General features: G+C 38.0%; 2 protein-coding genes across 6 annotated transcripts in view; both read left to right on the top strand.

The window, feature by feature from the left end:
• The window catches only part of LOC130417589 (macrophage mannose receptor 1-like), a 29,063-nt gene extending 20,780 nt beyond the window's left edge, over positions 1–8,283 (top strand). Inside the window, exons 2-7 of one of the 5 annotated variants that reach the window (XM_056743238.1) lie at positions 4,836–4,932; positions 5,364–5,735; positions 5,815–5,903; positions 5,994–6,147; positions 6,227–6,318; positions 7,798–8,283. In XM_056743238.1, coding sequence (XP_056599216.1) covers positions 4,836–4,932; positions 5,364–5,735; positions 5,815–5,903; positions 5,994–6,147; positions 6,227–6,318; positions 7,798–7,932 — 939 coding nt within the window. In that variant the 3' untranslated portion in view covers positions 7,933–8,283. Of the gene's footprint in view, positions 1–4,835; positions 6,148–6,226; positions 6,319–7,797 lie in introns of all 5 variants that reach the window. The other 4 variants (XM_056743240.1, XM_056743237.1, XR_008906194.1 and 1 more) reach the window with 4 other exon arrangements.
• A 15,550-nt stretch (positions 8,284–23,833) lies between these two features.
• Positions 23,834–26,148, top strand: LOC130417590 (putative C-type lectin domain family 20 member A). The gene is made up of 6 exons (XM_056743242.1): positions 23,834–23,879; positions 24,415–24,511; positions 24,588–24,950; positions 25,028–25,357; positions 25,607–25,707; positions 25,924–26,148. Exons 2-6 carry the CDS (start codon positions 24,439–24,441, stop codon positions 26,086–26,088), a joined length of 1,032 nt encoding a protein of 343 aa, XP_056599220.1. The 5' UTR covers positions 23,834–23,879; positions 24,415–24,438; the 3' UTR covers positions 26,089–26,148.
• Positions 26,149–27,527: the final 1,379 nt, after the last annotated feature.

The raw sequence follows: 27,527 nt of genomic DNA, 5'->3' as shown, positions 1-27,527 counted from the left end.
ACTTTAATGAACATGCTTGTTCGGAGCGAGAGCCATGATGTCTGTTCAGAAAAAAAAACATTTTATTACACAAAGCAAGAGCCCTACAGTGACCAGAAGAGCTCTTCGAATTCGAAATGATCCTAAAGTTGTTTGTTCAAATGAAGTATTTTTCTGCAGCATTTTAATGGTCCTTTAAAATTTCTTTATGTAGTTTTAAATCATGTCTACACTGGAAATTAAAACGCATAAGAACCCATTATAATTTTTCATTTTGTCCACACTGGATGCCAACGCGCCGTGCCGTGTCTGTTCCGGAGTCCTGCGTAGCTACAACATAGGCCAATCAGATTTTTTGATTAACAAGTGATAATATATAATTTTCAGAGATATGTTATGATGCTGATTGAGCTTTCTCAACTCATTTCCTAAATGTGTTAGCAGAATATAGTTTGTTTGTGTATACACATGCTTTGTAGGGGTGGGCAGGGCCGCATTAATGCACAGGCTTGCTGGGCTTTGTGCAGCGCTTCTGGTCTTTGGCGAAATTATTACTACATAAATCAAAATATGACATGGTCAAAAGCTCAGAGTTATTGCAGAGTGAGGTTCACTGATCTGGGTTCTGTAAGACTCTATGAATGATGTGAACAGGATGATAAAAACAGTGAATGATGAATAGAGTGGATCAGTGTGGATCCACATAGGGTTGATGGAGTTGGTGTAATGGAGAATAATAAATTCCAGAGTATAACTGGTTCCCATGAAAGCCAGATGGTCTTTTTTGGGAAGAATACTAAACTCTGGGCCATTTTTTGCATTTCCGCTTGAATTTTGCATAGCCAACTTGAAATGCACACCATATCCACATACAGTGGTCCAAATATCATATTCAAGGGAAGCCCCTCCAAATTTCATAAAACACTGCTGAAAGTGATAAATATTATTGTATGTGTTGTCAGTCTTACAAAAAAAGACACAACAATAGAGGCAATTATACCAAATATGATTAGAGTTACAGAAATACATTTAAACTTTATGGGAATACTTTTATGACGTAACTTTTAAGGACAGATTTTGGCATGATCTGATGTGCAACTATGTTCTAAATTGTATTTACAATGGTGAGTTTTTAATGTACTTCTATTGAGAACACAATTTCTTTTCAAAATAGATAAAAAAAACTTATTGTCAGATTGAACTTCTCCCATGATGGTAAAAATAATTTGAATGACCAATCAATACAGACTGCCATTCTGAATGATGTATGTCTTCAAAGACTGTTCAAAGCTGTTTTACACTGCTATCGATACGTGTTTGTACCCTTTTTTCACACATTTCAGCTGCATAATTGATTTTTTCAATTAAAAATGAATTTTGGAACTGAAACATGATAGATGGGCTCTTTTGACATGGGCCAGTAAGCAACCACTGAGTAACACCCTAGTAATATCCAAGCAGTGTCCTATAGCAAACACAGGACTTCTTAGATTCACCAAATAATCCACACATAACCCACCAGCAATGTGGAACGCAAACTCATTTTTTTCAAGAAATGTAACAATATATATAACGATAGATTTACATTTATATTTAGTCAATTAGCAGATGCGTTTATCCGACTTGCAAAGAGTTCAGGGAGTGATAAGCGATATGTCACACAGGAGCAATAATACAATAGGTGCCAATACAAAGTTACTGGTTTCAACAAAAGATAGACCACTACCTGTTGAGATAAAGAGAGGCTTTTTTTTCTCATTTGTCTGTCAAGTATTCACAGAAGAGATAGGTTTTAAGTAGTAATTTGAATGTTGTGAGAGAGATGTGGTTGACTGGACCGAGTTAGGAAGAATGTTCCACTATGAAGGAGTTGTGAATGAGAATGAGCGGGAAAGCGATTTACTGCCCTTATGGGAAGGCAATACAAGACGCCACTGGTTTACTGAACGCAGCGATCTTGATGGGGTGTAGGAGTGCAGGAGGGTGTGAAAATATGCCGGTGCAGATCCAGAGATAGTCCTGTAGGCAAGCAATAGTGATATATACAGTATTCATAATTTCTTTTTGGTCTTTCGGATTATTGAAAAGCTTAAGAGTGCCTGACTGGAGACTGGCAACACAACAAACTGGAGAAAGGATGAAGGATCACCTGAAGATCAAACAGCCAAAGGCTTCGACCACTGGGTGGCACCAAGAATGTAGAATATAATAGAAATAAAGCTGCGTAGAAAAATGCTGTGACCAAAACCACCTTGACCTGCCCTGAACCTTCATTTGGTCAAATATCCTGTGTTTTTTTTTAACTCTAAATGGATATGAAAAAATAATCATTTGAAATGTAAAGAACTACAGGAGTAGAGGACTAAAGGACCTACTTCATAGGTGTTTGACATGTTGTGCTGTGCAGACCAATTGGCGTTTAACATCAAAGTACCACGAGAGCGACCAGACAGATATAGAGCAGTGTGCTCTCAAGGCACTATGATGTCATGATCCAGCGGTCTCAATCCCTACTCCTGGTGAGGGACCGTCTTGAAGATTTCAGCTCCAATCAGATCAAGCACAGCTGAAGAAGCTTATGAAGGGTTTGCTTGAAAATTACAAACAGATTGTAGTGGTAAAAACAAGTTTCCTATTCTTAATCATTGTTTCTTGTCCACTGTGGGAGATGCTGATGATATGATTCTGACGCGTACCATAAATAGATCCAGAGAGTGTTGATGTTCCAAACAAATAATTGAAGTTTATTAAATCAAAAATAAAGATGCATTGTAACAAAATGAAACTTCTTAGGCCGCTTGCAGGTTTGTTGCACCATGCCACCCTAGCTCCATGTACACGGTCAAAAGACTGTGTGCTCTTGCACCAGCGCCCCCTTCCTGTCAGGGGTGGCCTATCCTTTATACAACTTTTCCCCTCTCACTCATAGAGGGCACACACTCAGAGAAATAAACAATTAACAATATAACAGCATGCTGATATTTAAATTAACATATTTATAAAAATTAAATAAGGTGGTAAGTATGGCTCCTACACGGATGTTTAGACAGGGTTGGATCTGCAGTTTTTCAATTTTTTGCGTTATATTCTATTTCAATATTCAAATGTCTGTAAGAAGAATAAAACTTCTATATATTTTAAGTAAATTTTGAGTAAAACGCCTCTTTATGTAATAAAGCGCATACAAAAGTCTTAAACCAGATGCGATGAGACCCGATTTTCGGTTTCTGTGTAAATTTCGACACCTTTTTGTACGATTTTATTTGTACATTCTAGTACCTTTTGCGTAAGAGACGTTTTGTTTATTAGGGGAAGGGTTTATGTAATGCTTTATTTTTAATAATTGTATATGTTCGTACAGTTTACATCGTATGAATTTATTCAAATTAGCCACCTTGTAAGATAATTATGAATTCACATAAGATCAGGCAGAATTTTCTGTGATGAATGCATGTGAAAGGGGTGGGTCAGATGGGGTGTTGAATAGACTACAGTCACCGTTTAAAAGTTTGTGTCACTAATGTATCTATTGATATTTTATTGTAAACTCGCACAAATGGACAGTTATATCATTTAGGTCAAAATAAAAACTATAGTTATGGAAAAGTCCTCTTTGACATATTGACTGACATATGCATGTGTGTCTGTTGTTAAAGATGAAGAGTGACTGAGTACATTGTGGTTGCTTATTTTGATTGTGCTCAGTCATTACAAGAATAGAGAATTAAATGGTTATGTCACAGTCTTTAGGTTAAGTGGACATCCTTGTGTGGCGCGACAGCATTGATGCTCTTTTAAAAACACAAAATTTTAATATGCAAAGTAAAAGCCCAACAGTGACCAGAGATGTAATGCAATTCTTTCATGGAAATGAGCTATTTGAATTTGAGATGAGTCTAATGTTATAAAACTTGTAACTTCAATTTAACTATTTTTTCTAGTCCTCAACATTTAATCAAAATTAATATTTATTGTTCACGATACTATAGTATTAGTCCTGCTTTCAAATAGATGCATTAATACTATACAATAAAAATATAGCTTATCAAATTTTGAGTTGAAAATGTAGTATTTTTATATACTTTTCATAAGATATGATATGATGCAGACTCGACTTTCTCATCTTATTTCACAATGTGTTCTTAAGTGTTCTTTAATGTTAGCTGAAGTGCAATATGCTTTGGTTGTGTGTACACGTACTGTTTAGGGGTGGGGTTAACTTAGAGAAGTGTTATAATAGTGAGTGACCACCAATTGAAATCAACCAAAGCACGGATTCACTGTAATGCTTGACCACCATGATCACCCTTGAGTTGTGAGTCTTTGTTTAGAATAAAAAGAATTTACAGAACAAATTTTTAGGTAAGAAATGATTTAACATTTGTCTTGTTTGAGTGATCATTTTGAAAACGTTACAGCTTTCATGACAAGGGAAGGTTGTAAATTAGTTTTGTTTGTTTTTAAAAAACAAGTAAAGATTTGATTACTACAATGCGTTGACTCGAGATCAATATGTGACATGTTGAAAAATCTCAATATATAACCTTTGAGAAACAAATTTAACGTTATAAAAATGAGAGACATTAAGTAAATAAATAATACTCTGGAAGTCTCTGCGTGTATTAAAACATTCAGTTTGTTATGAAATAATAACTACAGACATGTTTCATAATAGATGACAGACGGACATAAACTGGGGAAAATGTGGACATCTGGTTTATTCCCTCTTTGTGTCAAACAAAATCTGATGTAACTAACCAGAACCTGAAAAGCACATTTAGAATCACTGAATAAACTGTGATTTATAAATACAATTTTAAATAACTAACGTTGTTTGCTGATCTTGCTCTCATTAGGTTAGATCAGATGAGCTAGCAGTGATGCTGAAACATCAGAGAGGAGCTGTGAGAGCCGTGATGGACATGAGTCTGTTTGTACTGCTTCTGCTGTCAGGTTGGTGTCGTAATTTCAACCTGTTTTCACAAGTATATGTACCAATGCGGGGTGGCTTAGTGGTTAGCACGTTCGCCTCACACCTCCAAGGTTGGGGGTTCGATTCCCGCTTCCGACTTGTGTGTGTTGAGTTTGCATGCTCTCCCCGTGCCTCGGGGGTTTCCTCCGGGTACTCCTGTTTCCTTCCTTGGTCCAAAGACATGCATGGTAGGTTGATTGGCATCTCTGGAAAAAATTGTGCGTGAGTGAATGAGTGAGTGTGTGTGCCCTGCGATGGGTTGGCACCCCATCCAGGGTGTATCCTGCCTTGATGCCCGATGACTCCTGAGATAGGCGCAGGCTCCCCGTGACCCGAGGTAGTTCGGATAAGCGGTAGAAAATGGATGGATGGATGTACAAATGCATTAGTTTAAACATGTTTATTTTAACAGGACTTATCTGCAGCGCTACTGGTCTTTGGCGACCATATCACTACATAAATCAGAATATGACATGGGCAGCAGCTCAGAGTTACTGCAGAGAGAGGTTTACTGATCTGGCTACTGTAGACTCTATAGATGATGTGAACAGGATGATAAATGCAGTGAATGATGGATACGGTGGATCAGTGTGGATTGGAATGAAGAGGGTGACACAAGGTCGTTGGGGATGGTCTAATGGAGAAAACAGAGTCTCCCAGTACAGTAACTGGCAAATAGGAGAGCCAAATGGAGATAATACAGACGAATATTGTGGGTTTAGCTATTGCGGGTTATGGCATGATATGCCATGCAGCGACACTATACATTTTACCTGCTACAATGGTGAGTTTCACATTCCTAATAAGCATTTAGTCCAACTGAGAAGAGTTGAGTCCTTATATTTACTTTGGGTTTCCTATAGAAAGTACTGGATACATCAGCATACAGCTTTGGAAAAACTGGACAGATGCTCAGAGTTACTGCAGACAGTATCACACTGATCTGGCCACTGTAAGCAGCAATGAGGATACTAACCTGCTAAATGCTGTTGTTGGATGCGGGCCATGGGTCTGGATCGGTCTGTTCTTTGACTTTTGGCAGTGGTCTGATCAATGGAGTCTCTTCTTCAGAAACTGGGCAGCAGGATTCACATCACAGACGTCAGTACTTGGAAACTGTGTTACCATGTCAACCATTTCTGGGAAATGGATTCAAATCCCCTGTACTGAACAGCATCCCTTTATCTGCTATGGTGGTAAGATTACCATGTTAACTGAAAATACTTTAAATGCTTGAAAAACACATATGCTAAACATTCATGGATTTTATTTAAGATTTGAAAAAACAGATCATCAGACTGAACTTGTCCCATGATGGAAAATACAATTTGAATGACCCTTCAAAACAGACTGCCATTCTGAATAAGGTACGTCCCTCTCCTTAATACTTTCATCAGATTACCTTTCAGGTTACAAGAATGTCTTGCAAATCCTGTACATTAGTTGACAGCCCACCAGCTCTTCAAAGTCATGTCTGTTATGTCAAAAATCAGACCTAAATTATTAGTGGTAATGAGTGTGAGGTCCATGTGTTGAATGTCCCTTAAAACCTCCAAAACATTACTTAAAGTAAGAGGTTGCCGTATGCTGCCATTCATGAAGCATTAGAGAAAACAAGCAACAGTTAAATTAGTCACCAGTCTTTAAAACAGCAGTATTTTCATTTTAGACTCCAAAGAAATGCTTTATAGTACAATTGATGAAATACATTTTACACCATTTGCCCACACATTTCAACTGTATCATTGAATTATTTCTTCACTGAAAATTTAATTATATAGACGGTTTCAAAGCAACAATTTTAACAAACGTTACTGCACCTGCAGGCTTTAATGGTCCAAACTCAACTTCCGGTACACATCAAGAAAGAATAGAATCCAAATAGATTATTTCTGAAAACTAGCAAAATAAATAGCAAGTCAATTACATTAGCTGTCAAGTTAATGTAGTCCATAACTTTCTGGTTTGGTTCAGCTACTAAATCAGACATTATGAGACTGCAACGAACAGTCAGGACCGCTGAGAGGATTATTGGTGCCCCCTGCCCAACCTCCAAGATCTTTACACCTCCAGATGGAGAAAAAGGGAAAATCGTTCTGGACCCCACTCAACCGGCTCAGTAATTCTTCGAACTGTAGCCATCTGGGCGGCCCTACAGAGTACTGACCTCCAGAATAGCTAGACACAAGAACAGATTTTTTTCAGCCTGAACAATTAAAAGCTCTAACTACACACTTTCCATCACACACTTGCACAGAGCATCTGGAAACTGTACACTTTCTTCTGTAAACACACTTGGTAATAAAGCTCCTTTTGATTCTGATTCTGATGTCTAGCCAGTCTTATTTTGGGATACCAGTAAGAACAGTTACTCGGTTTAACTTAAATGTGACAAAGTTGCACGACCCATTCAACAAATTGTTGTTTAATACAAGTATTATACAATAAAATATTCATATAAATTACCCTTAAAATAAATTAAATAAAACAAAAATGGTTATAACAAGTTAGCCACAAGCCAGACTGATAAATAAACACAGACCGGAAGTTATCTTTGGGTCCTGCACGTGCGTCCGATGAAACCGGTTTTGGACAAAAATCCCATGTACCTGCGATTTTGGACTACTAGAGGTTTTTGAATTGGGCCAGTAAATCACTACTTAGCAACACCTTAGTTACCGACAGACAGCATCCTAATAACCGCTTAGAATTCCTAAGGTTCACTGCAGAAACCACACACACTACTCTAGCAACTTGTTTTTGCATGGGCAAGCACAATCATATTTTACCAAAATAAAAAAAATGCTGTAGCCTAGGTACGCCATGATTTCTTTCTGGTTTTTCAGATAACCGAAAAGCTAAAGAATGCCGGACTGGACAGTCACTGCACATTAAGCTGGAGAAAGGATGAAGGTGGAGAGGTGTTTCACCCCGAGAGCAAACACACATTGAAGTCAAATATTAGATGTGACAGCAACTAATGTTCAATGCATTAAAGTGAACTTTTAAACATACTCAAATAATATAAAGATATTTCTATACATTTACAGAACTCAATATTTATCTTTCCACATATTAAGTGATATTATTAAATGCAAATTTATTTTAGGTAGTACCTTAACATAATAATTTTCTAATTTGTAGGGTGTTTTCACATCACAGTTATTGCATGTTTTGAAATGATAGAATTTGAAGTATAGTACAGTTAAATTCCAAAGCATATGCAAAGAGAAGGATGATGTGCATGTAACCTGGTGTATGGCCTTTGAAAAAAATAGCATCTACTTATAAATATTTGTAAATTGTGATATCAAACTTGCATTGCAACACAAAAAATGTTAAATTTGCAGTTATAATGTACAAGTACAAGATATAATATTCATGCATAACTGTGATGAAAAATAAATAAATGAAAGTGAATACTTTTCTCAAAGACAATTCTTATTCTTGTTTCTTTGTGCTATTTTATAGATTCATATTCCACCATAATGTTCATTCTTATCTTAGTATGTGTTAAATTATATAAGAGTTATTTAAAGTGTCCTGCAGACATACTGTAAATACAACATCATCTTAATGGGTGAACATTTTAGAGGAAATAAATATATATTATATATATATTGAGGTAAAAATATTTTTTTAGAAGACGTCAAGGTGGTGGGTGTTTATCACAGCCGCACTCACCCTCTACATGACGGTGTTCGGCAACTGGACATTGCGACACGGCGAGACACAATGTCGAGTATAATCAGCAGCCCTCTCAGTTCGATGGTGCGTTGAGCTGCATCATCGCCGAGCAGGTAAGTAAGCAGAGCCGATCTCCTCCCCGGGGGCCTCCCCAAACCTGCTTTCTCAGTGGAAGGGCATGTTGTGGCATCCGAGACCAGACCTCTGGAACCTCCATGTCTGGCTCCTGGACGGCATGAGGAGATCCTGAGTGGCTTCCCCTCTGCAGTGATTGAGCCATCAATCAGGCTAGGGCCCCAGCCACTAGGCAGCTGTACGCCATTAAGTGGCGCCTCTTCTCAGAACAGGTGGTGAACTTGCAGTCACTCCCCACCGGGGAGGAAGACTCTACCCCATCCGTGTTGTGTCCAGTACACTCTATTTGGACCGAAGGCAGAGCTTTAGGAGCTCTGACCAGCTCTTTGTCTGTTTGGGAGGTCAGCAAGGGGAAGGCTGTTTCCAAACAGAGATTGGCGCTCTGGATAGTGGACGCCTCGCTACGGCATACTGATCCAAAGATCACCCACGCCCACTGGCAGTGAGGGCACACTCAACCCGGAGTGTAGCCTTCTTGTAGGCACTGGCTCAGGGTGCTTCTCTGACAGACATTTGCAGAGCATCGGGTTGGGCTATGCTTAACACCTTCACAAGGTTCTACAGCCTCTGCGTAAAAACGGTGTCAGCCCTAGTCTTGCATGGCAACAGGTAAGACCGGCAACCGGTAGGACGTTTGCCTGTGAAAGGACCATCCCCCCTCCTAGGCGTATTAGCGTGCTATTTTACACCTCTCTTCTTCCCCCACTGTGTGAAGAATAGGTATTATATCCATCACAAAGCACCTCCTGCAGGTGGGCTGGGCAGAGCAGCCCTGCCTCCTTAGGCCGGGTATCAGATGAGTTTTCAAGATTAGAGCTCTAACCAGAACTAGTGCTCCAGATGTAGTAACTCCCCAGCAGGGTGGTTCTATCTGATGTATACTCATGATTGTTTCCCACCTTGGTAACCCATGACCTTCCCTTTTTGGACTTCCACCTTGCGGAACTCCCTTCCGTCCCCATATTTATCCTATGAGTTCACCATTGACGGCAAGACCATGTTGGTGTCTCCACTGAACTCCTCCCTAAGGTAGGAAATGGTCTCTGTAGTGCGGTTCGATTTAACATTGAGAAAGGGAAAAATTTGATCCGGTTCCCCGACACACTATCGCTCGGTCCTCAGCCAGCCAAGAGGCTCTTCCTGGCGGTGCCATGCGGTGGAACTTGGTGCCCGGTGGACGGCTCGATCCTCCTCAGCCTCTTAGCGGCCAGTGATGGTTCCTCCGGCTGAGGGCATCTGGCAGCGAGTCCCCCGTTTCCTGCTCCTCCCCTTCACGTCGGACGGCAGAAGGCTCCGGCCCCCAGGAGCACGGCAGCTAGCTCTCCATCCCAACCGATGCATACTACTCCAGCACCACCGCCTCGGGCAGCCACTGGCGGACATCCCTCGTCTGCGCTGCCTGAACTCCGCTGCACAGTGATGCCGCTCGCTGGCGAGGGCTCTTCGACAGCATGTCCCTCCTTCCTCCTTCCTATAGTGTGACAATAAGGAAAAGTAAAAATATGTCATAGCGTATAAGAGCATATGTAGAAAGAAGAGTGATATACAGTATATGTAAAGTAGTTTATACACTTTTATTTGCCTTTCATATATAGCATAATTTTCACAATGTCAGATTTAAAAACATGTAGGCCTATCTACTCTAAATATGACCCTGGATCACAAAACCAGTCTTAAGTAGAACGGCAACATTTTAAGTAAAAGCCAAAAATACATAGTATGGGTAAAAATGATCTATTTTTCTTTTATGCCAAAAATCATTAGGATATTAAGTAAGGATCATGGTCCATGAAGATATTAAGTACATTTCCTATCGTAAATATATAAAAACGTTATTTTTGTGAGTGGAGGACCTGCCACAGTGCCTCTTATTAACAAATTAATTTGTTAATTATTTACAAAGGTAATTTTCTCAATTTTTAGAATTTTGGGATAACTGAGTTTTAAACGGTTGTATATCCACCAGATATTGTCATATCCTAACAACTCTCATCAATACATCAATAGAGAGCTTGTTTATTCAACTTTTGGATGATGTAAAAATCTCAATTTCGTAAAATTGACCCATAAGACTGGTTTTGTCATCCAGGGTCACAAATGTTTGTAAACTGTCATAATAACTTGATTGCAAAACTTTATTATGAATTTATTGATGTACACCAATATGAAATTTAGTTTATGAAAATAAATTCCTTTTAATTCAAGTTTAACAAAATAACAATATTAAAAAAAAATTGGGGCATTTAATGATTCTTGACCATTTTATTCTACAATGCAGTCAAAGTAACAAAATATATGCTAAGAAAATAAATAACACATAGCAACAGCTTTTGTATAAAAAAAATAGGTGTTGAGATACAGTATCCCCTTCATTATTTGAGCACAGAACAGACAAGGATATATCAACAATAGCTGCCGACACCTGCAGGTCCAAAAAAAGATAATTAAAAAAAAAAAATAAGATAAATAACTTTGCTGAAAATATCTGAAATGCAAAGGTCAAATTCAAACATAACTCAGAATAAAAAGTCTTAATTCCATATTTAAAGATTCAAATCCCATATAAATCTCTTCACAATTGGAGATTACATCATGTTGTTAAATAAAGATTGAGAATGTGTTTAATTTGATTGTGCCCAGTAATTTACAGAATTAATTTGAAGGTTATAAAATATGAAGGGTTCCCTTGCTGGCCTTTTGCTGCAGCCAAGACTTCCACCGCTGGGGGGCACCATCAACATGCTAAATAATAGAAATAAAGGTGTACAGACAAATGCTTTGACCAAAACGAGTTTGTAAATGAGATCTTGTTTATTGTAGCCTGATAGAGTGGTCTCATAATATTCCAGAAAGCTGGTTATGTGACATACCCGGGTAAGTTTAAGGGTTAGTTAGCTGGTAACCCCATCTTTCAGATCCAAAAGTGGAGATAACTTTCAGGGTATGTAAGTAACCATAGCAACTTCCTCTGTGAAGATAACCTGGAACAGGTAATGTTACTGCGTAAGTTAATTTTAAGGAAATGTTACCAAGCTTTAGGGGTTGTCTGCGCATGTGTGCGTTTTTGATGAGCATCAAGTGGCCGTGAAAGCACAGATTACGTATTTTACAGCAATATTACAATTACATTTCCAATCTCACCCATCGCAATTCAGCAATCACAACTAATTTTTTTATTAACTTTATTATTCAACATTTTAAAATGAAATAATCTTTAAATAAAATAATTTAAGCTGTTATCGTTTAACTTTATGTATTTATATTAAATACTGTATAAACTTTTAATAAGGTTTATTAAAACATCTCCAAATATCACTAGATAAATATACACGCCTTACAATTTCCAACAGTTAATGGATGTTAACAGTGAAGTATTTTAACTCCATTGCACATCAGTACTCTTGTCCACTTATTATGAAATATTGATGGATTATATTTTCATACTGACTATTAAAAATGTCTTTTTGATCCTCAGCCTCCTCTTACAGTTTAGTATTGAAAGGCCTCTCTCCAAATTAAAATTAGCCTTTCAGGATAGACCGTTTCCACCTCTTTTAACATTTGGAAAACCATGGCCTTTTAGCAAAAAAAGTCAAAAGATACTAAATGCATGTGTATTTGAAAGGGATATATGAAGGCTACATGATTATTATGTTTGACTGGGCCTGACATTTTAAACCTCTACCTCTGTCACAGCAGACCTTCATCCTCTGTTGTAAATTAATTATCATTCATAGTGTAGTGTATTGAAAAGCATTACACAATTTTTCCACAGTTATGACCAATGTAGTAGTTTCTAGAATTAAAAGAGGCTCTATTAATATGACTACATCAGCAATGCAAGGTCGGTTTTCAGAAAACCAAATAAATGTAGATTCTTTAAGGAACAAAAAAGGGGTTTGTAAATTAGCAATGTGATTTAATACATGTACATAAAACAATTTCGGTAAAATACCATGGTCACGTTAAAATAACGTTCACTAACCCAATCCTGCCGTGTGGTGGCTCACAGTCCAGCTGTACTGCATGGCATAGTGAACAAAGATTGCAGGGATTTATACCCCCGCCGCGAAGATGTGGTGTCTGACAGCTGGAGGACTTGGAAGTTGGTCAGTTACCAGGGCCAGAGTAAAACATTTTTATATTCCTTTTTCTTGCCCCATTTTTTTACTTTGTAGATGAGCTGCCACCCAAGAAGAAGAAAAGGGACATACAAAGCTTTTAAGCAGAGTGTAAGAAGGCAAAATAACTAGCCACACAAATAAACTAGCAGAAGTAGTGACTGACCAGGTTTTCAAATACAGATTCTACTGTGGAAAATAGTATTAACTGGTGAGAGTATGTTTTTACCAGGATGATAGAAGGCTACGTTAGCAAGTCACTGAATGTTAATTAGACTACTGTTTTTTGGTTTATTATTATGCTCCAAAAGTTCTCAAAGCTTACCTCTTGCAACAGTGTTTTTTGTAAGTATAAATAGGCTACTTACGTACATAGTAAATTATGTTTTTTTTTATAAAAAAACAATTGGTTGTTCAGCATTACACACTCTCAGGTTTTTATTTTTTGAGAATGCATTTTTGAGATTATACAGTTATACTAGCTCTTTAGGGACACTATACAGGATGGTGTATAAGGGTCAGGATACAATTCAATGAGATGAAGTAGATTCACTTCTGTATTGTGATATTCTATATTGCCAACAGTCTGAAATATAAAAGGAAATCGGCATTAAAGCACGGGTATCTTACAACAAAATAATTCCTGGGGGAGGGGGGGGGTGTCCCCACCAAAGCTGAGACCAAACCCACGCCCATGATGGCTTCTATAGACTATTTTTAATGTTACAAAAATCAATCATGCAGCTGAAAAGTGTGAGTAAAGTGTGCACAAATGTATTTGATCCATACCAGTTTAAAGCAGTTATTTGTATTGTCTTTGCATTAATGTATGTGACAGAGACATACCTTATTCAGAATAGCAGTCTGTATTGAAGGGTCATTCAAATTATATTTTCCATCATAAAAAGAAATTAAATCTGACAGATTTGTTTTTTCTGGCATTTTTGTTATCCTTTATAGAAATACACAAAGGTAGGATATATGCACGTTTTAATGCATTTTATGAAGTATTTAATTCTGTTATCTGGGTAAACTCACCACCATAGCAGATAAAGGGACTGTCACGCCCTTTTTGCTGCCGCCTTGGTTTGCCACGGTATTCTCTTTTCTGTATCATGCTTTGCCTCATTATCATGTATTGGTTTCACCTGTGACTCATTACCTGTTTGGCCCTCCATCGGTGTATATATAGCCGTTGTGTTCAGTTGTCTGGTGTGTATAGTTCTTGTAAGTTCTCCTTGTGTTTCCTCTACCTGTTTTAACCCCTTTGTATGCATTTTGGATTTCATATTAAATAAATAATTTACTGCACATGGATTCGCTTTTTGTTTTCCTTGAGCTCATCGTGACAGGGACGCTGTTCAGTACAGGGGACAATAAACCATTTCCAGAGTCAGTTGGTGAGATGGAAACACAGTCAACAGATCCCAAAGTTTGTGATGTGAATCCTGCTGCCCAGTTTCTGAAGAAGAGACTCCATTGATCAGACCACAGCCAAAAGTCATAGTGAAGACCGATCCAGACCCATCGGCCTGCTTCAACGATCACATTTATCTGATTCTGCTCCTCAGGAGTGTGGATGGTGGCCAGATCGGTGTGATGCTGTCTGCATAAACTCTGAGCTTCAGACCACATTATATTCCGATTTATGTGATACTCTTTTTGAAAACCAGAAGCATTGCACAAAAGTCCTGTTGAATTAAGCATGTGTAAATGAATAAATGTGCAGTTGTGAAAACAGATTGTAATGACGACACCAACCTGAAAGTAGAAGCAGCACAAACAGACTCATGTCCATCACTGCTCTCACAGCTCCTCTCTGATGCAGCATCACTGCAGGCTCAACTGATCTAAAAAGAATTAACAAATCATTCGTTAAGCAAAAAGTTTCAAATGCTCTGTGGCTACTTGACATTTAAAAGCTTTTATTACTTTGCACATATCCCAAATGATATTTATGATTTCTGAAACTGTCATTTTCACTAGTTGAAGAGTATTCACTAGTGAAAATGTAAATGTTGTATCAAATAGTCATATCCAAAATATGTTGAAGCCCAGGTTTGATCATCCTTCACTCTGTCTCAGTTTTTCCCTTGTTTCTATTTTTCTATGTTGTGTAGCTGACGCTGCTTGGCAACGTGCCACGCGGTTCAGCAATGCGCACCTGTTTCTTGTCTCATTCATCATTGTCTTCCCTTTATAATCCTCTCTTCTTCTTTACTTCTTTGCTGTTGCGTTGTACAGTATGTTTAGCCTCGCTCTTGCCATCTTCTAGACTTCGGTTTAATTTGTTATTAATCCAGTTTTCTTCTAGTTTTAGATCCCTATCATGTTGAGTTTTCCTGGACTGATCGGCCGCTCAGGTTTGGAACTTTCCTCAATGCTCTTCACCAGTTGGGATTCTATCTTGTGTTATCTTGCTGACTAATTAAATCATGTGATTTGCATCTGCTATTGATTCATCTGAGGGTAACAGAAAGGGCAACACGACTATAAAACATATACAAAATTTGCTTTATACTAGCTATTGCAGGTATTAATATCATTGTAACACATCTCAATAAAAGGGAAGGAAGGAGGCGGGAACCGGCAAACATTTAAACATTTAATAAATTAATATAACAGCCGGCGGCCCCTCACGGACGGCCGCCGGCGAACAAAACATAATATAAATATAAATACAAATACAAACGTAAACGTAAAACAAGTTCGGGCCCGGTCCTCTCTCTTCGACGGTCCGGTCGCTCGTTCCTTTTATATGCTCCCATCTCCTACGTGATTCGAGGCCGGTGTGCGCACAGCTGGCGCTTATTCACAATTACTCACCGGACTCGAACCACGGTCTCGCCCCGCCTACTCTACTACATACCCCCATCACCCCTCACAGGCCGGGGGGTACCCCCACGACTGTGCAAGCTCCCTCCCCCTCCCTCGGGGGGGCTGGGGTGGGGGGTATGCAGCGACGAGACGAGACAACGGAGACGGGAGCCCTCGAAGCGACCGGAAAGAGAGAGGGGAGAGAGGAAAAAAAAAATAATCCGGTTCCCCGACATGCTGCCGCTCGTTCCTCAACCAGGCGGAGTACTCTCCTTCGCGGTGCCTTGCGGTGGCGCTGGGGCTTCGGTGGACGGCTCGACCGTCCGCCCCCTGGCGGCCGGCGGTGGCTCCTCCTTTATCCGGGAGTCGGGGCGGGTTCCCCGTCCCCTGTTCCTCCCCCTTGGGCGGACGGACGCAGGCTCCGGCCTCTGGCAGGCCGTGGCTCACCCGGCACTTCCGCCCCCTGCTCCTCCCCCTCGGGGGACGGACACAGGCTCCGGCCTCTGGCGGACGGCGGCAACCCCCCCGCTCCCACTTGGACGAAAGCCACCCCACCTCGACCCAGGGGCGCGGCAGCAAAGGTCGCCGTTCCACCGAAGTTTTGACGGTGGCCGCACTGTGCACTTCCGTTTCCCCAGAGCCACCGCTTCGGGCAGCCACTGGCGGACGCCCTTCGTCCGCGCTGCCCGAACTCTCCGGCACCGCTAACTAACATTGCTGTAACTCTCTGGCTCAAAGGAATACTGGACTCTCCAATTGATGGTTCACAGGCTTTTATTTGCAAATCCATTTCCTTCACATTGCAATCAAAAACATTTGAAGCGTGAAGATCCACCATAAGAACTTATTCGCATAACAAAAACAGAAAACAAAACAAACCAATGAATGAATAATAAGAAAACATGAGCAAATATAAACCATCAAAAAGAAACCCATATTATCCATCACAAAACCAAAAGTATACGAAAAACAAATAACATTTTCCTTGGTCTCCATTCAAACCCCGGAGCTAACCTTCAAGGCGCAATAAGCCTTAGCGCGAGCTAACCACGTGTGTTTGAGCCTGTCGCAACTCCATTTCCGTAGAAGCGTTATGAGACACACACGCCTTTTATCCTTTCCATGAATAACCATATCAAAATAAAAATCCCTGGTTAACAAGTATACTGACACTGGCAAATGTAAACAAAAAATATACTGAAATCTTGAACTTTTAAATAAAACAAATAATTACAATCAAATAAACACTCCCACCAAAATCATGAGTACACTTTCCAAGCCCCAAATATAAATACACATGATTTTACAAATACCCTTAAATTGTTAATAGAAAAAATATTACAATATCTAAATATATATAAAATTCACCTGCCTAAATATTCAATTCCATTACCATTTAAATCTGTAAAATAATACTCAATACTATAAAATAATTTTAATCTATTTATTACTTTCCATTAATAAACAAGTTTTTGTATTGGATTTCAAATATCATTGGTTCACTAATGCGTTTACCCCATGGATTAAGTTTCGAGTCACCAAGTCGTATTTTAGCTCTTCTAGCAAGTCCATCGGATCAGCTAACAACTTCCTCAACTCTACCAATTCTCCACTCATTTCTAGGTAGATTGTCATCTTTTATCATAACGACATCTCCAGATTCAAGACTTCGTTTAGATGCACCCCATTTCTGCCTTGAAATTATGTTTGCAAGATATTTTTCGCGCCAGTGATTTCAAAACTTTTCGGCTACATATTGCACACGTCGCCATCTTTTCCTGGAATAAACATCTTCGCTGATAAACCTTCCTGATGACAGTAACGCGGTGATAGATTTCGTAAGCAAATGATTTGGAGTGATAGGTGGCAAGCTTTTGGGATCAGTCAGACAATCAATAGCAAGGGGCCTACAGTTTACTTTTACCATTGCCTCATATAAAAAGGACCGTAAGGAAGAATCAACCTTGCAGATAGGAAACGATCAATCTGTCAATGTCAATCTCCTTTAGTGCTTCCTTGAACTCATCATGCTACCACAAAATGAGTTCCTTGATCAGATCTTAATTCACACACGGTACATCTTATCACGATTAAACAGCATATAGCATTTATGAATGAATCTGTTGTCAGATCAGTAAGCATCTCAATATGCACAGCACGAGATGACAAGCAGGTTAGCAAGAGGCCGAATCTTTTGTACGTGCTTCATCCTTGCTTAATCAGAAATGGACCAAAACAGTCCATCCCAGAATATGTAAAGGGAGGTGAAGGGTTTACTCTTTCTGGAGGAAGATCCGCCATTTTCTGTACTTCAACTGGTCTTCCATACTTTCTACAGAGAACGCAGCCTTTTATACAAGACGTCACAACTTTCTTAATCCTTGGGATGCAAAACCCATTAAATCTGATTTTGTTTATGGTGAATCCCTTGGAGATTCCTTCATGACAATACGTAACAGCCATTTTTGTGATTTGGTGAGTCTTTGGAATAATTACAGGATGGTTTATAGAATTGGAGTAAGACGGGTGAGGAAGTCTACCTCCCACTCTAAGCATACCATCTTTATCCATGAAAGCATCGAGAGGATACAACACACTGTGTAAGGGGACATTCCTTCCAACCTCTAACGTCTTTATTTCCTTTCGATAAACACCATTTTGCAGACATTTTAGTTTATGAAGTTCTGCGTTTCGTCGTTCCGATATAGTGCTAAGGTGATTTGACTTGTCCTTACTAACTCTTCTTTTGAGACACCCTACAGCTCTAATTGCTCTTGACCAAGAAGAGAATCTTAAGAGAATCTTGGTAAATGTTAAATTTTAAAAAATGGCTGAATAGGCAGGTATTTTGTGAGAATCCCCCTTTTCATCCACGCAGTTATAATTGCTTTATGATGCATTTGTAATCGACTTGTTAATCATTTATGAACACATTTATAAATTATAAAGAATACCTTAATACAAGAGTTAACATGATATTTTCTCTAGAAGATCTCAACATTTACCTGTTTATCAGGACTAACTCTAAAAACAATATACTTTTTAAACTATTTTCTAATGTTAGGAGGACAAATGAAAGGTTCATTTACTTTTCTTATGATCTCAAAAATGCCTGGTTATCATATCCAAATAATCATCTGGGCACCAATTTTTGCACATTATATTAGGTCAATGCAGTGCTCCTTTTGTATAATTATATAGTAGGTTATCCAAAAAGCACTGTATATTGTCATTGAACAAATAGAAACACCAAAAAGCTCATCTTGACCATATTTTAGTCTTTGTGTCTCAGGGTATCATATCTAATCCATGAAATATACCAAAAGTGTCTGCTCTACGCTGCCGGCCTGCCAGCAGGAGGTGCTTGGTGATGGATGGAATGCATATTCTTCACCCAGTGGGGGAAAAAGGGAGGGGGAAATAGCACGCTGACCCACCTAGTATATGGGGAAGGTCCATTACAGGAGTACGACCTTACCGGTCGCCTGTCTCACCTGTTACCATGTAAGACTCGGGCTGAGGCTATACACAGAGGCTATAGAACCTGTCTCCCTAAGGTGTTGAGCTTATCCAACTCGCAGCTCTACAGATTTCTGTCAGAGAGGTGCCCTGAGCCAGTGTCCACGAGGAGGATAGACTCCTGGTGGAGTATGCCCTCAATGCCAGTGGGCACAGGCAATCTTGGAACTGGTACGCCGTAGAGACGGCGTCCACGATCCAGTGCGCCAATCTGTATTTGTAGACAGCCCTCCCCTCTTGCTGGCCTCCAAAATAGACAAAGAGCTGCTCGGAGCTCCTGAAGCTCTGCGTGCGGTCCAAGTAGAGACGCATCGTACGTACTGGACGCAACACGATTGGGGTTGGGTCTTTCTCTTGGTGGGGAGCCCCCTCATATTCACCACATGGTCCTGAAAGGGAGTGGTGAGAACTTTGGGCACGTAGCCATAACGGGGTCTCAGTCTCTGGTTAGTTGCATCAGTTTTTGTTTGACACAAAGAGCGAAAAAACTAGATGTCCACATTTTTCCTAGTTTATTTCTGCTGTCTGTGTGATGTCTGTTATGAAACATGTCTGCAGTTATTATTTCATACCAAACTGAATGTTTTAACATACACAGAGACTTCCAGAGTATTATTTATTTATTTAATGTCTCTCATTTTTATAAAGTATTTTTTTTTCAAAGGTTATATATTGATATTTTGACAGCACTTAAGTCATATTTCAACATGTCAACTATTGATCACGAGTCAACGCATTGTAGTAATCAAATGTTTAAAAAAATATGAATAGCAAACAAAACTAATTTACAACCTTACCTTGTCATGAAAGCTGTAACGTTTTCAACATGATCACTCAAGAAAGATAAATGTTAAATAATTTCTTACCTCAAAATTGGTTCTGTAAATTCTTTGTGTTCTACACAAAGACTCACAACTCAAGGGTGATCATGTCGGTCAAGCATTACAGTGAATCCGTGCTTATGGTTGATTTCTGAATGGTTAAAGTGGTGGTAACTCACTATTATAACACTCTTCTCTAATTTAACCCCACCCCTACACATACACAACCAAACCATATTGCACTTCTGGTAACATTTAAGAACACATTGCGAAATTAGATTAGAAAGTGGAGACTTGCATCATTTGATATCTTATGAAAAGTTTAAAATACTGCATATTTACCTCAACATTTTCCATGCAATATTTTATTGTATAGCATTAATGCTTCGATTTGAATGCATGACTAATACTATAATATCTTGAACCATAAAACATTCATTTTGATTAAATGTTGGGGACTAAGAAAAGTTGTTCATTTGAATTTACAAGATTAATAACATTAGACTCATTTCAAATTCAAATAGCTCATTTCCATGAAAGAATTGCATTACATCTCTGGTTACAGTTGGGCTTTTGCTTTGCATATAAAAAATTTGTATTTTTAAAAGAGCATCAATGCTGTCGCGCCACACAAGGATATCTACTTGACCTGAAGACTGTGACATAACCATTTAATTCTCTATTCTTGTAATGACTGAGCACAATCAAAATAAGCAACCACAATGTACTCAGTCACTCTTCATCTTTAACAACAGACACACATGCATATGTCAGTCAATATGTCAAAGAGGACTTTTCCATAACTTTGACCTAATGACATTACTGTCCATTTGTGTGAGTTTACAATAAAATATCAATAGGTACATTAGTGGCACAAACTTATAAATGGTAACTGTAGTCTATTCATCCCCCGTCTGACCCACCCCTTTCACATGCATTCATCACAGAAAATTCTGTCTGATCTTATGGGAATTCATAACTATTTTACAAGGTGGCTAATTATCTTAAATTCATATGATGTAAACTGTAGGAAAACATACAATTATTACAAAAAAGCATTACATAAACCCCTTCCCTAACCCCACCACTAAACAAAACGCCACTTGCGAAAATGCAAAAGGTACTAAAATGTATGAATTATATTCTACAAAAAGGCTTTATGCTGAAAGTTACACAGAAACCAAAATCAGGTCTCATCGCATCTAGTTTAAAACATTTATATGGGCTGTTTTACATAAAGAGGGGTTTTACTCATAATGTCTTCAATGTTCTACCAATGATGAACAAAATCGATGCCCATATAAACAGATTGATATATAGACATTTTTTTATTTTCTTCTAACAGACATTTTAATATTAAAATAGAATAAAATACAAAAAATAGAAACAGCTAGCAGTGATAGCAGATAACCGTCAAAATCCCCAGACATCGCCAATAGTTAAAACTGCTGTCAACACTTTTCCCAACACGCGGATCTAATCATAACTGTTTACAGGTTTAGTAACGTGTCTTCGACATGTACCCAATTCATTAAATAGTTGCAGATTCCCATGAGATTGCATTAAAATATTATCAGACTACTCTATCAACCTACAATAAACAAGCTCTAATTGACAAGCCCTACTTTCAGAAACACATTAAACACCTTTGGATAGTAGAAACTGTACTGAATGCACCACGGAACTCATGAACCAGTGTTGCCAACTTAGCAGGTTTTTTCTATTAGTTTGTATGTTCTTGGCGCCCCCCAGTAGTTATTGCTTGATAATTACAAACAGATGTTTCGACTGGGTTGGATCTGCAGTCTGCAGGACGGTAGCTCTCCAGGAGTATAGGGTCAGAAATCCGATCGGTCTGGGCAGCACTCCCAGTTGAACAGACCCAAGGAACTTTGTCATGCATGATGACATAAACTCGTTCAACAAATGCTTCAACCAGTTCAGACACATCCCGTAAGCCATTTTACCACAATCCACATTTCAGTTTCTGTCATCACTCAGCAAAATGAATGAGTTTTTCAAAATGCTGTGTACATTGTGCAGCCTCTGGTCGTAAAAACCGCAAAGACTGTTAAACCTAGTTACAAATGTGCTCAGTTGGCAACACTCATGGATGCACTGGTGTATTCAGTACAATTTCTATCGAAAGGTGTGTTTCTGAAAGTGGGGAGTTGGTAATAAGAGTTTGTCTATTGTAGGTTGATAGATTAGTCTCATAATATTCTAATGCAATCTCATGGGAATTTGCAACTATTTTAAGAGGTGTATGAAACTTCTATGTCTCAATCAGTTCATGTGGGGATCGATTTGTTCCTCTTTGATAGCACATTTAAAGGCATTTTGAGTAAAACGCCTCTTTGTTAAATGAAGCTGATGCAAATATCTTAAACTGAATGCGATGAGACATTATTTGTGAGAATTTATTGGTACATTTTAGTACATTTTGCGCAAATCATGTTTTGTTTAGTGGTGGGGTTAGTTTACATCGTATGAATTTATGCGAATTAGCCACCTTGTAAAATAGTTATGAATTCCGATAAAATGAGGCTGAATTTTCTGTGATTATTGTATGTGAAATGAGTGGGTCAGACGGGGTGATGAATGGACTACAGTAGTTACAGATAAATTGGCCTAAAAGTGTTAAAGTGCATAAACTTTGGGAGATTTTGCTATTTTGACATGAATAAAAAAATGTTTTAATGAAAACATAGTATTTTTTGCTGTATAAAGTAAGATACAGTATGCCCAGGCCTTTAATTCTAATGGCGTTTAAAACCCCAATGGCAATGGAACAAGAATTTACATGATTCTAGGAAAAAACAAACACACACAGATGCATTTGCCTCATATTCATTACACTGCCCTAAATTAGTCATATGTAAATGTTATGTTAACAGGATGCACAAAAAACAACTTTGTAGCAAACGTAATGTTCCACTTACTGAAATGTACACCACCATTGAAATTTTAGTCTTGCTAATACACTTTTATATACATATATAATTTATCTACATTCATAGAATAATTGTAAAATCATAAAAACTAAAAAAATTGACAGTAATAACATTAGGTCAAAATAAAAACATTAGTTGTGGGAAAGTCCTCTCTGACATATTGACTGACATATGCATGTGAGTCTGTTGTTAAAGATGAAGAGTGACTGAGTACATTGTGGTTGCTTATTTTGATTGTGCTCAGTCATTACAAGAATAGAGTATTAAATGGTTATGTCACAGTCTTTAGGTCAACTAGACATTCTTGTGTGGCGTGACAGCATTGATGCTCTTTTAAAAAACAAATTTTAATACACAAAGCAAAAGCAAAATAGTGAGCAGAGATGTTATGCAATTCTTTCATGGAAATGAGCTATTTCAATTTGAAATAAGTCTAAATGTTATTCATCTCGTAACTTCAATTTAACTATTGTTCTTAGTCCTCAACATTTAATCAAATTAATATTTTTTATCAGCATGATATTATCGTATTAGTCATGAATTCAAATAGAAGCATTAATGCTATACAATAAAATACAGCCTGGCAAATGTTGAGGTAAATATGCAGTATTTTATACTTTTCATAAGATATGATAGGATGCAAGTCTTCACTTTCTAATCTCATTCCGAAATGTGTTCATAAGTGTTTTAAATATTAGCAGAAGTGCAATATGGTTTGGTTGTGTATACATGTGCAGTTAAGGGGCGGGGTTAACTTAGAGAAGAGTATTATAATAGTGAGTAACCAAAACTTTTACCATTCAGAAATCAACCATAAGCAAGGCATCACAAGTCTTTGTGTAAAATACAAAGAATTTTCAAAACAAATTTTGAGGTAAGAAATGATTTAACATTCGGCTTGTTTGTGTAAACATGTTGAAAACGTTACAGCTTTCACAAGGGAAGGTTGTAAATTAGTTTTGTTTGCTTTTCAAAAAACTTTTTATTCATTTGATTTCTACAATGCGTTGACTCGTGATCAATATGTGACAAGTTGAAATATGACTCATCTTGTCACATATTGAGATTTGCTGTCTAAATCTCAATATACAACCTTTGAGAAACAAATTTAACATTATAAAAATGAGAGGCATTAAGTAAAAAAATGATACTCTGGAAGTCTCTGTGTATATTAAAACATTCTGTTTGTTGTGAAATAATAACAACAGACATGTTTCGTAACAGATGTCAGACAGACATTAACTGGGAAGAATGTGGACATCTAGATTAATCGCTCTTTGTGTCAAACAAAAACGTATGCAACTAACCAGAACCTGAAAAGCACATTTAGAATCACTGAATAAACTGTGATTTGTAAATAAATACAATTTTAAATAACTAAAGTTGTTTGCTGATCTTGCTCTCATTAGGTTAGATCAGATGAGCGTGCAGTGATGCTGAAACATCAGAGAGGAGCTGTGAGAGCAGTGATGGACATGAGTTTGTTTGTCCTTCTTCTGCTGTCAGGTGGGTGTTGTAATTTCAACCTGTTTTCACAAGTATATGTACAAATGCATTTATTTTAACATGGTCATTTTAACAGGACTTATGTGCAGCGCTTCTGTTCTTCGGCGACCATATCACTACATAAATCAGAATATGACATGGTCAGCTGCTCAGAGTTACTGTAGAGAGAGGTTTACTGATCTGGCTACTGTAGACTCTATGAATGATGTGAACAGGATGATAAATGCAGTGAATGATGGATACAGTGGATCAGTGTGGATTGGACTGAAGAGGGGGACACAAGGTCGTTGGGGATGGTCTAATGGAGATGGTCCTCTCACACAGTACAGTGCATGGTTTCCAGGACAGCCTTCTGGTGATGGAGCATGTGTCATTTGTATGTGTTATTACTGGTATGATCGTCCATGTGCAGTGCTTCACCAATTTATGTGCTATGATGGTAAGTTGTTGGTTTTTTAACAGTTGAACACCTGAAAAAAATGCAGAGACCTGACTTTATTTTGCATTCTTCACTAGAAACACTTGGAAACATCATGATATCGAGTTGGAAAAACTGGACAGATGCTCGGAGTTACTGCAGACTGCATCACACTGATCTGGCCACGGTCAGCAGCCCTGAGAAGCAGAGTAAACTAAATTCTGTTGTTGGATGTGGCCCGTGGGTCTGGATCGGTCTGTTCTCTGACTCTTGGCAGTGGTCTGATCATTGGAGTCTCTCCTTCAGAAACTGGGCATCAGGGCAACAGTTTCAGAGTTTTGGTGACTGTGTTGCCTTGTCAATAACGGACTCTGGGAAATGGGTTCAATTCAGCTGTGACCAAAAGCATCCATTTATCTGTCATGGAGGTGAGTTTACACAATGAATTGTTAAGCAGTACAAACAGTAAAGGTTTCTTTTTCAGGAAACGACATTATACCATTAGTTACGTGAAAGTCATCCATATGCATTAAATCGTTTTTAGACACAAGCATCCAAATGCTCAAAACAGGAAATACTTAAAGTGAACAATCACTCTTTTAAACTGACATCACAAACAATTGCGAGTGTCTTAATGAACTCACTTTTAACCATTTTTTTACTTTTAATTTCTCTAGAGGACAAGTTTGTTAAAAAACAGACTGTCAGACTGAACTTGTCCAATGATGGAAATCACGATTTGAATGACTCCTCAACACAGACCGCCATTCTGAATGAGGTTTGTTTCTGTGTTCAGTTTCATCTTTAGATTAATCGACATGTGTTGCCCATCCAAACCATTATTTCAAGTTTGTTTATGAACAATTGAAAATGCCAGACCAGAAGAACACCAATGACGGTTTTGTTGACATTCAGGGCTTTGAATAGTATATAGCTTAAACATATATCATGACTTTTCAAGGTTTGTTTTTATTCTTTCTTGCTGGTCTTCTAGATAAGTGAAAAGCTACAGTCCATGGGGCTAGAAGACTTTAAGAGCATAAGCTGGAGAAAGGATGAAAATGGAGAGGTGTTTCATCTGAGCACATATACTGCAGTCAATTCGAATAATACATGTGATGAGTACACAGAAGCTGAGTTAACTTTAAAGTCCCCGTGAAATAAAAAAATTCAAGACCTACTTTTTATTAAATATTGCAGCGTTCATTATAAATAGTGAATCTTTGTGGGTCATTGGTTTCTTACAATGCATGTGCATTCACAATCTTCAGTTAAAATCAACAAAAATGACGTATTAACCACCTGAGGAGAGCATCATTCATCCTCTTTAACTGTCAGTGTGCTGCCCCTTTCATTTAAAAATGCAACGGCTGTTTTAATACATACAATCAAATCACAGAGAAAGACGAAAGCCACACCATCTATTTTCTCTTCGAAATTCTATTGACTCTGAAATGCATAAAAAATTGGTAGAAAAACAATCGCAACTTTGGATTCACATGGACTTTAAAACAGACGTATATGTATTTGTATGTATATGTAACAATTCTCATTTATATGCATGGAGGTATTTCTTTCCATTCCTCCATTTATGCATTGACGTGACTGCAAGGTTAAAAAATATCTAAATACTTTTCCAATTTTCTAGCATGCTTAATGTATTCATATAGGCTTTGGTGTTCAGAAACTTGTATGCATTTGTGTTCAGAAAAGGACCTGGGTTGGGAAAAACCTGAAAATGGTTGTATATTTGACTTGATTTTAATAAATTCTACATTAAAAACATTATTTCTCATTATTCAATAAATACTCCACACAGCCAGTGGTTGTCAGGGTAGATGTCACGATCAGCCAGAGGAAGAACCCAAGTGCAGGCAACAGTGGTGAAGGTAACGAAGAAGACTTTAATAATACAAAAGAAAAACCCACGATGGGAAGAAAACAAGGAGTACAACAAAAGTATAAAAAACTCAAAACAAATGACTTCCCACGAGTGGGCTAAAACTAAACATACTGGATACTAATAAATACTACAGATAAAGACATGATTAGAAAAACATAAACATCCGAGGGGGCTAGTTGACTAGTTGATCAAGGTAATGTGGGGACATGTTCAAGGTCTGCAGTTAGCACAAGGCCCTAAAATGGAAGAAATGTCAACTGTGTTACCCATCAAGTGTAACACAGTTGACAGGGATTAACACGGTTGACAATGTTGGCTTGGTTTCTTGTCATAGTTAATGCCTATATTGAGTATTGTTGATAAAAACATACATTAACAATTGTTATAACACAGGAATGACATGTAAAATATGAACAACTGTAATTACATAGTAATAGTTATTTTATAAAAACATGTGATTCACATTAAGGGATTAATTTAACTAATCTTAACACTATTATATTATCTATATATTACACTGAATAAATCATTACACTCGATTAAATGAGCATTCCATAGCTTTTCAGCAAAATCTAAATTATTTCCAGAAATATACATATATCAACAAACAAGGATTTCATGAAGTATGGTTCATTTTTATATGATTTCATGGTTTGGTGGGTTTCTGCTGACATTTATTTAATGTGATCCCTATC

The sequence above is a fragment of the Triplophysa dalaica genome, chromosome 3, assembly GCF_015846415.1.
Source record: "Triplophysa dalaica isolate WHDGS20190420 chromosome 3, ASM1584641v1, whole genome shotgun sequence".
NCBI lineage: Eukaryota > Metazoa > Chordata > Actinopteri > Cypriniformes > Nemacheilidae > Triplophysa > Triplophysa dalaica.
Note: the sequence above shows the minus strand (reverse complement) of the source record. Positions and strands in the feature narration are given on the sequence as shown.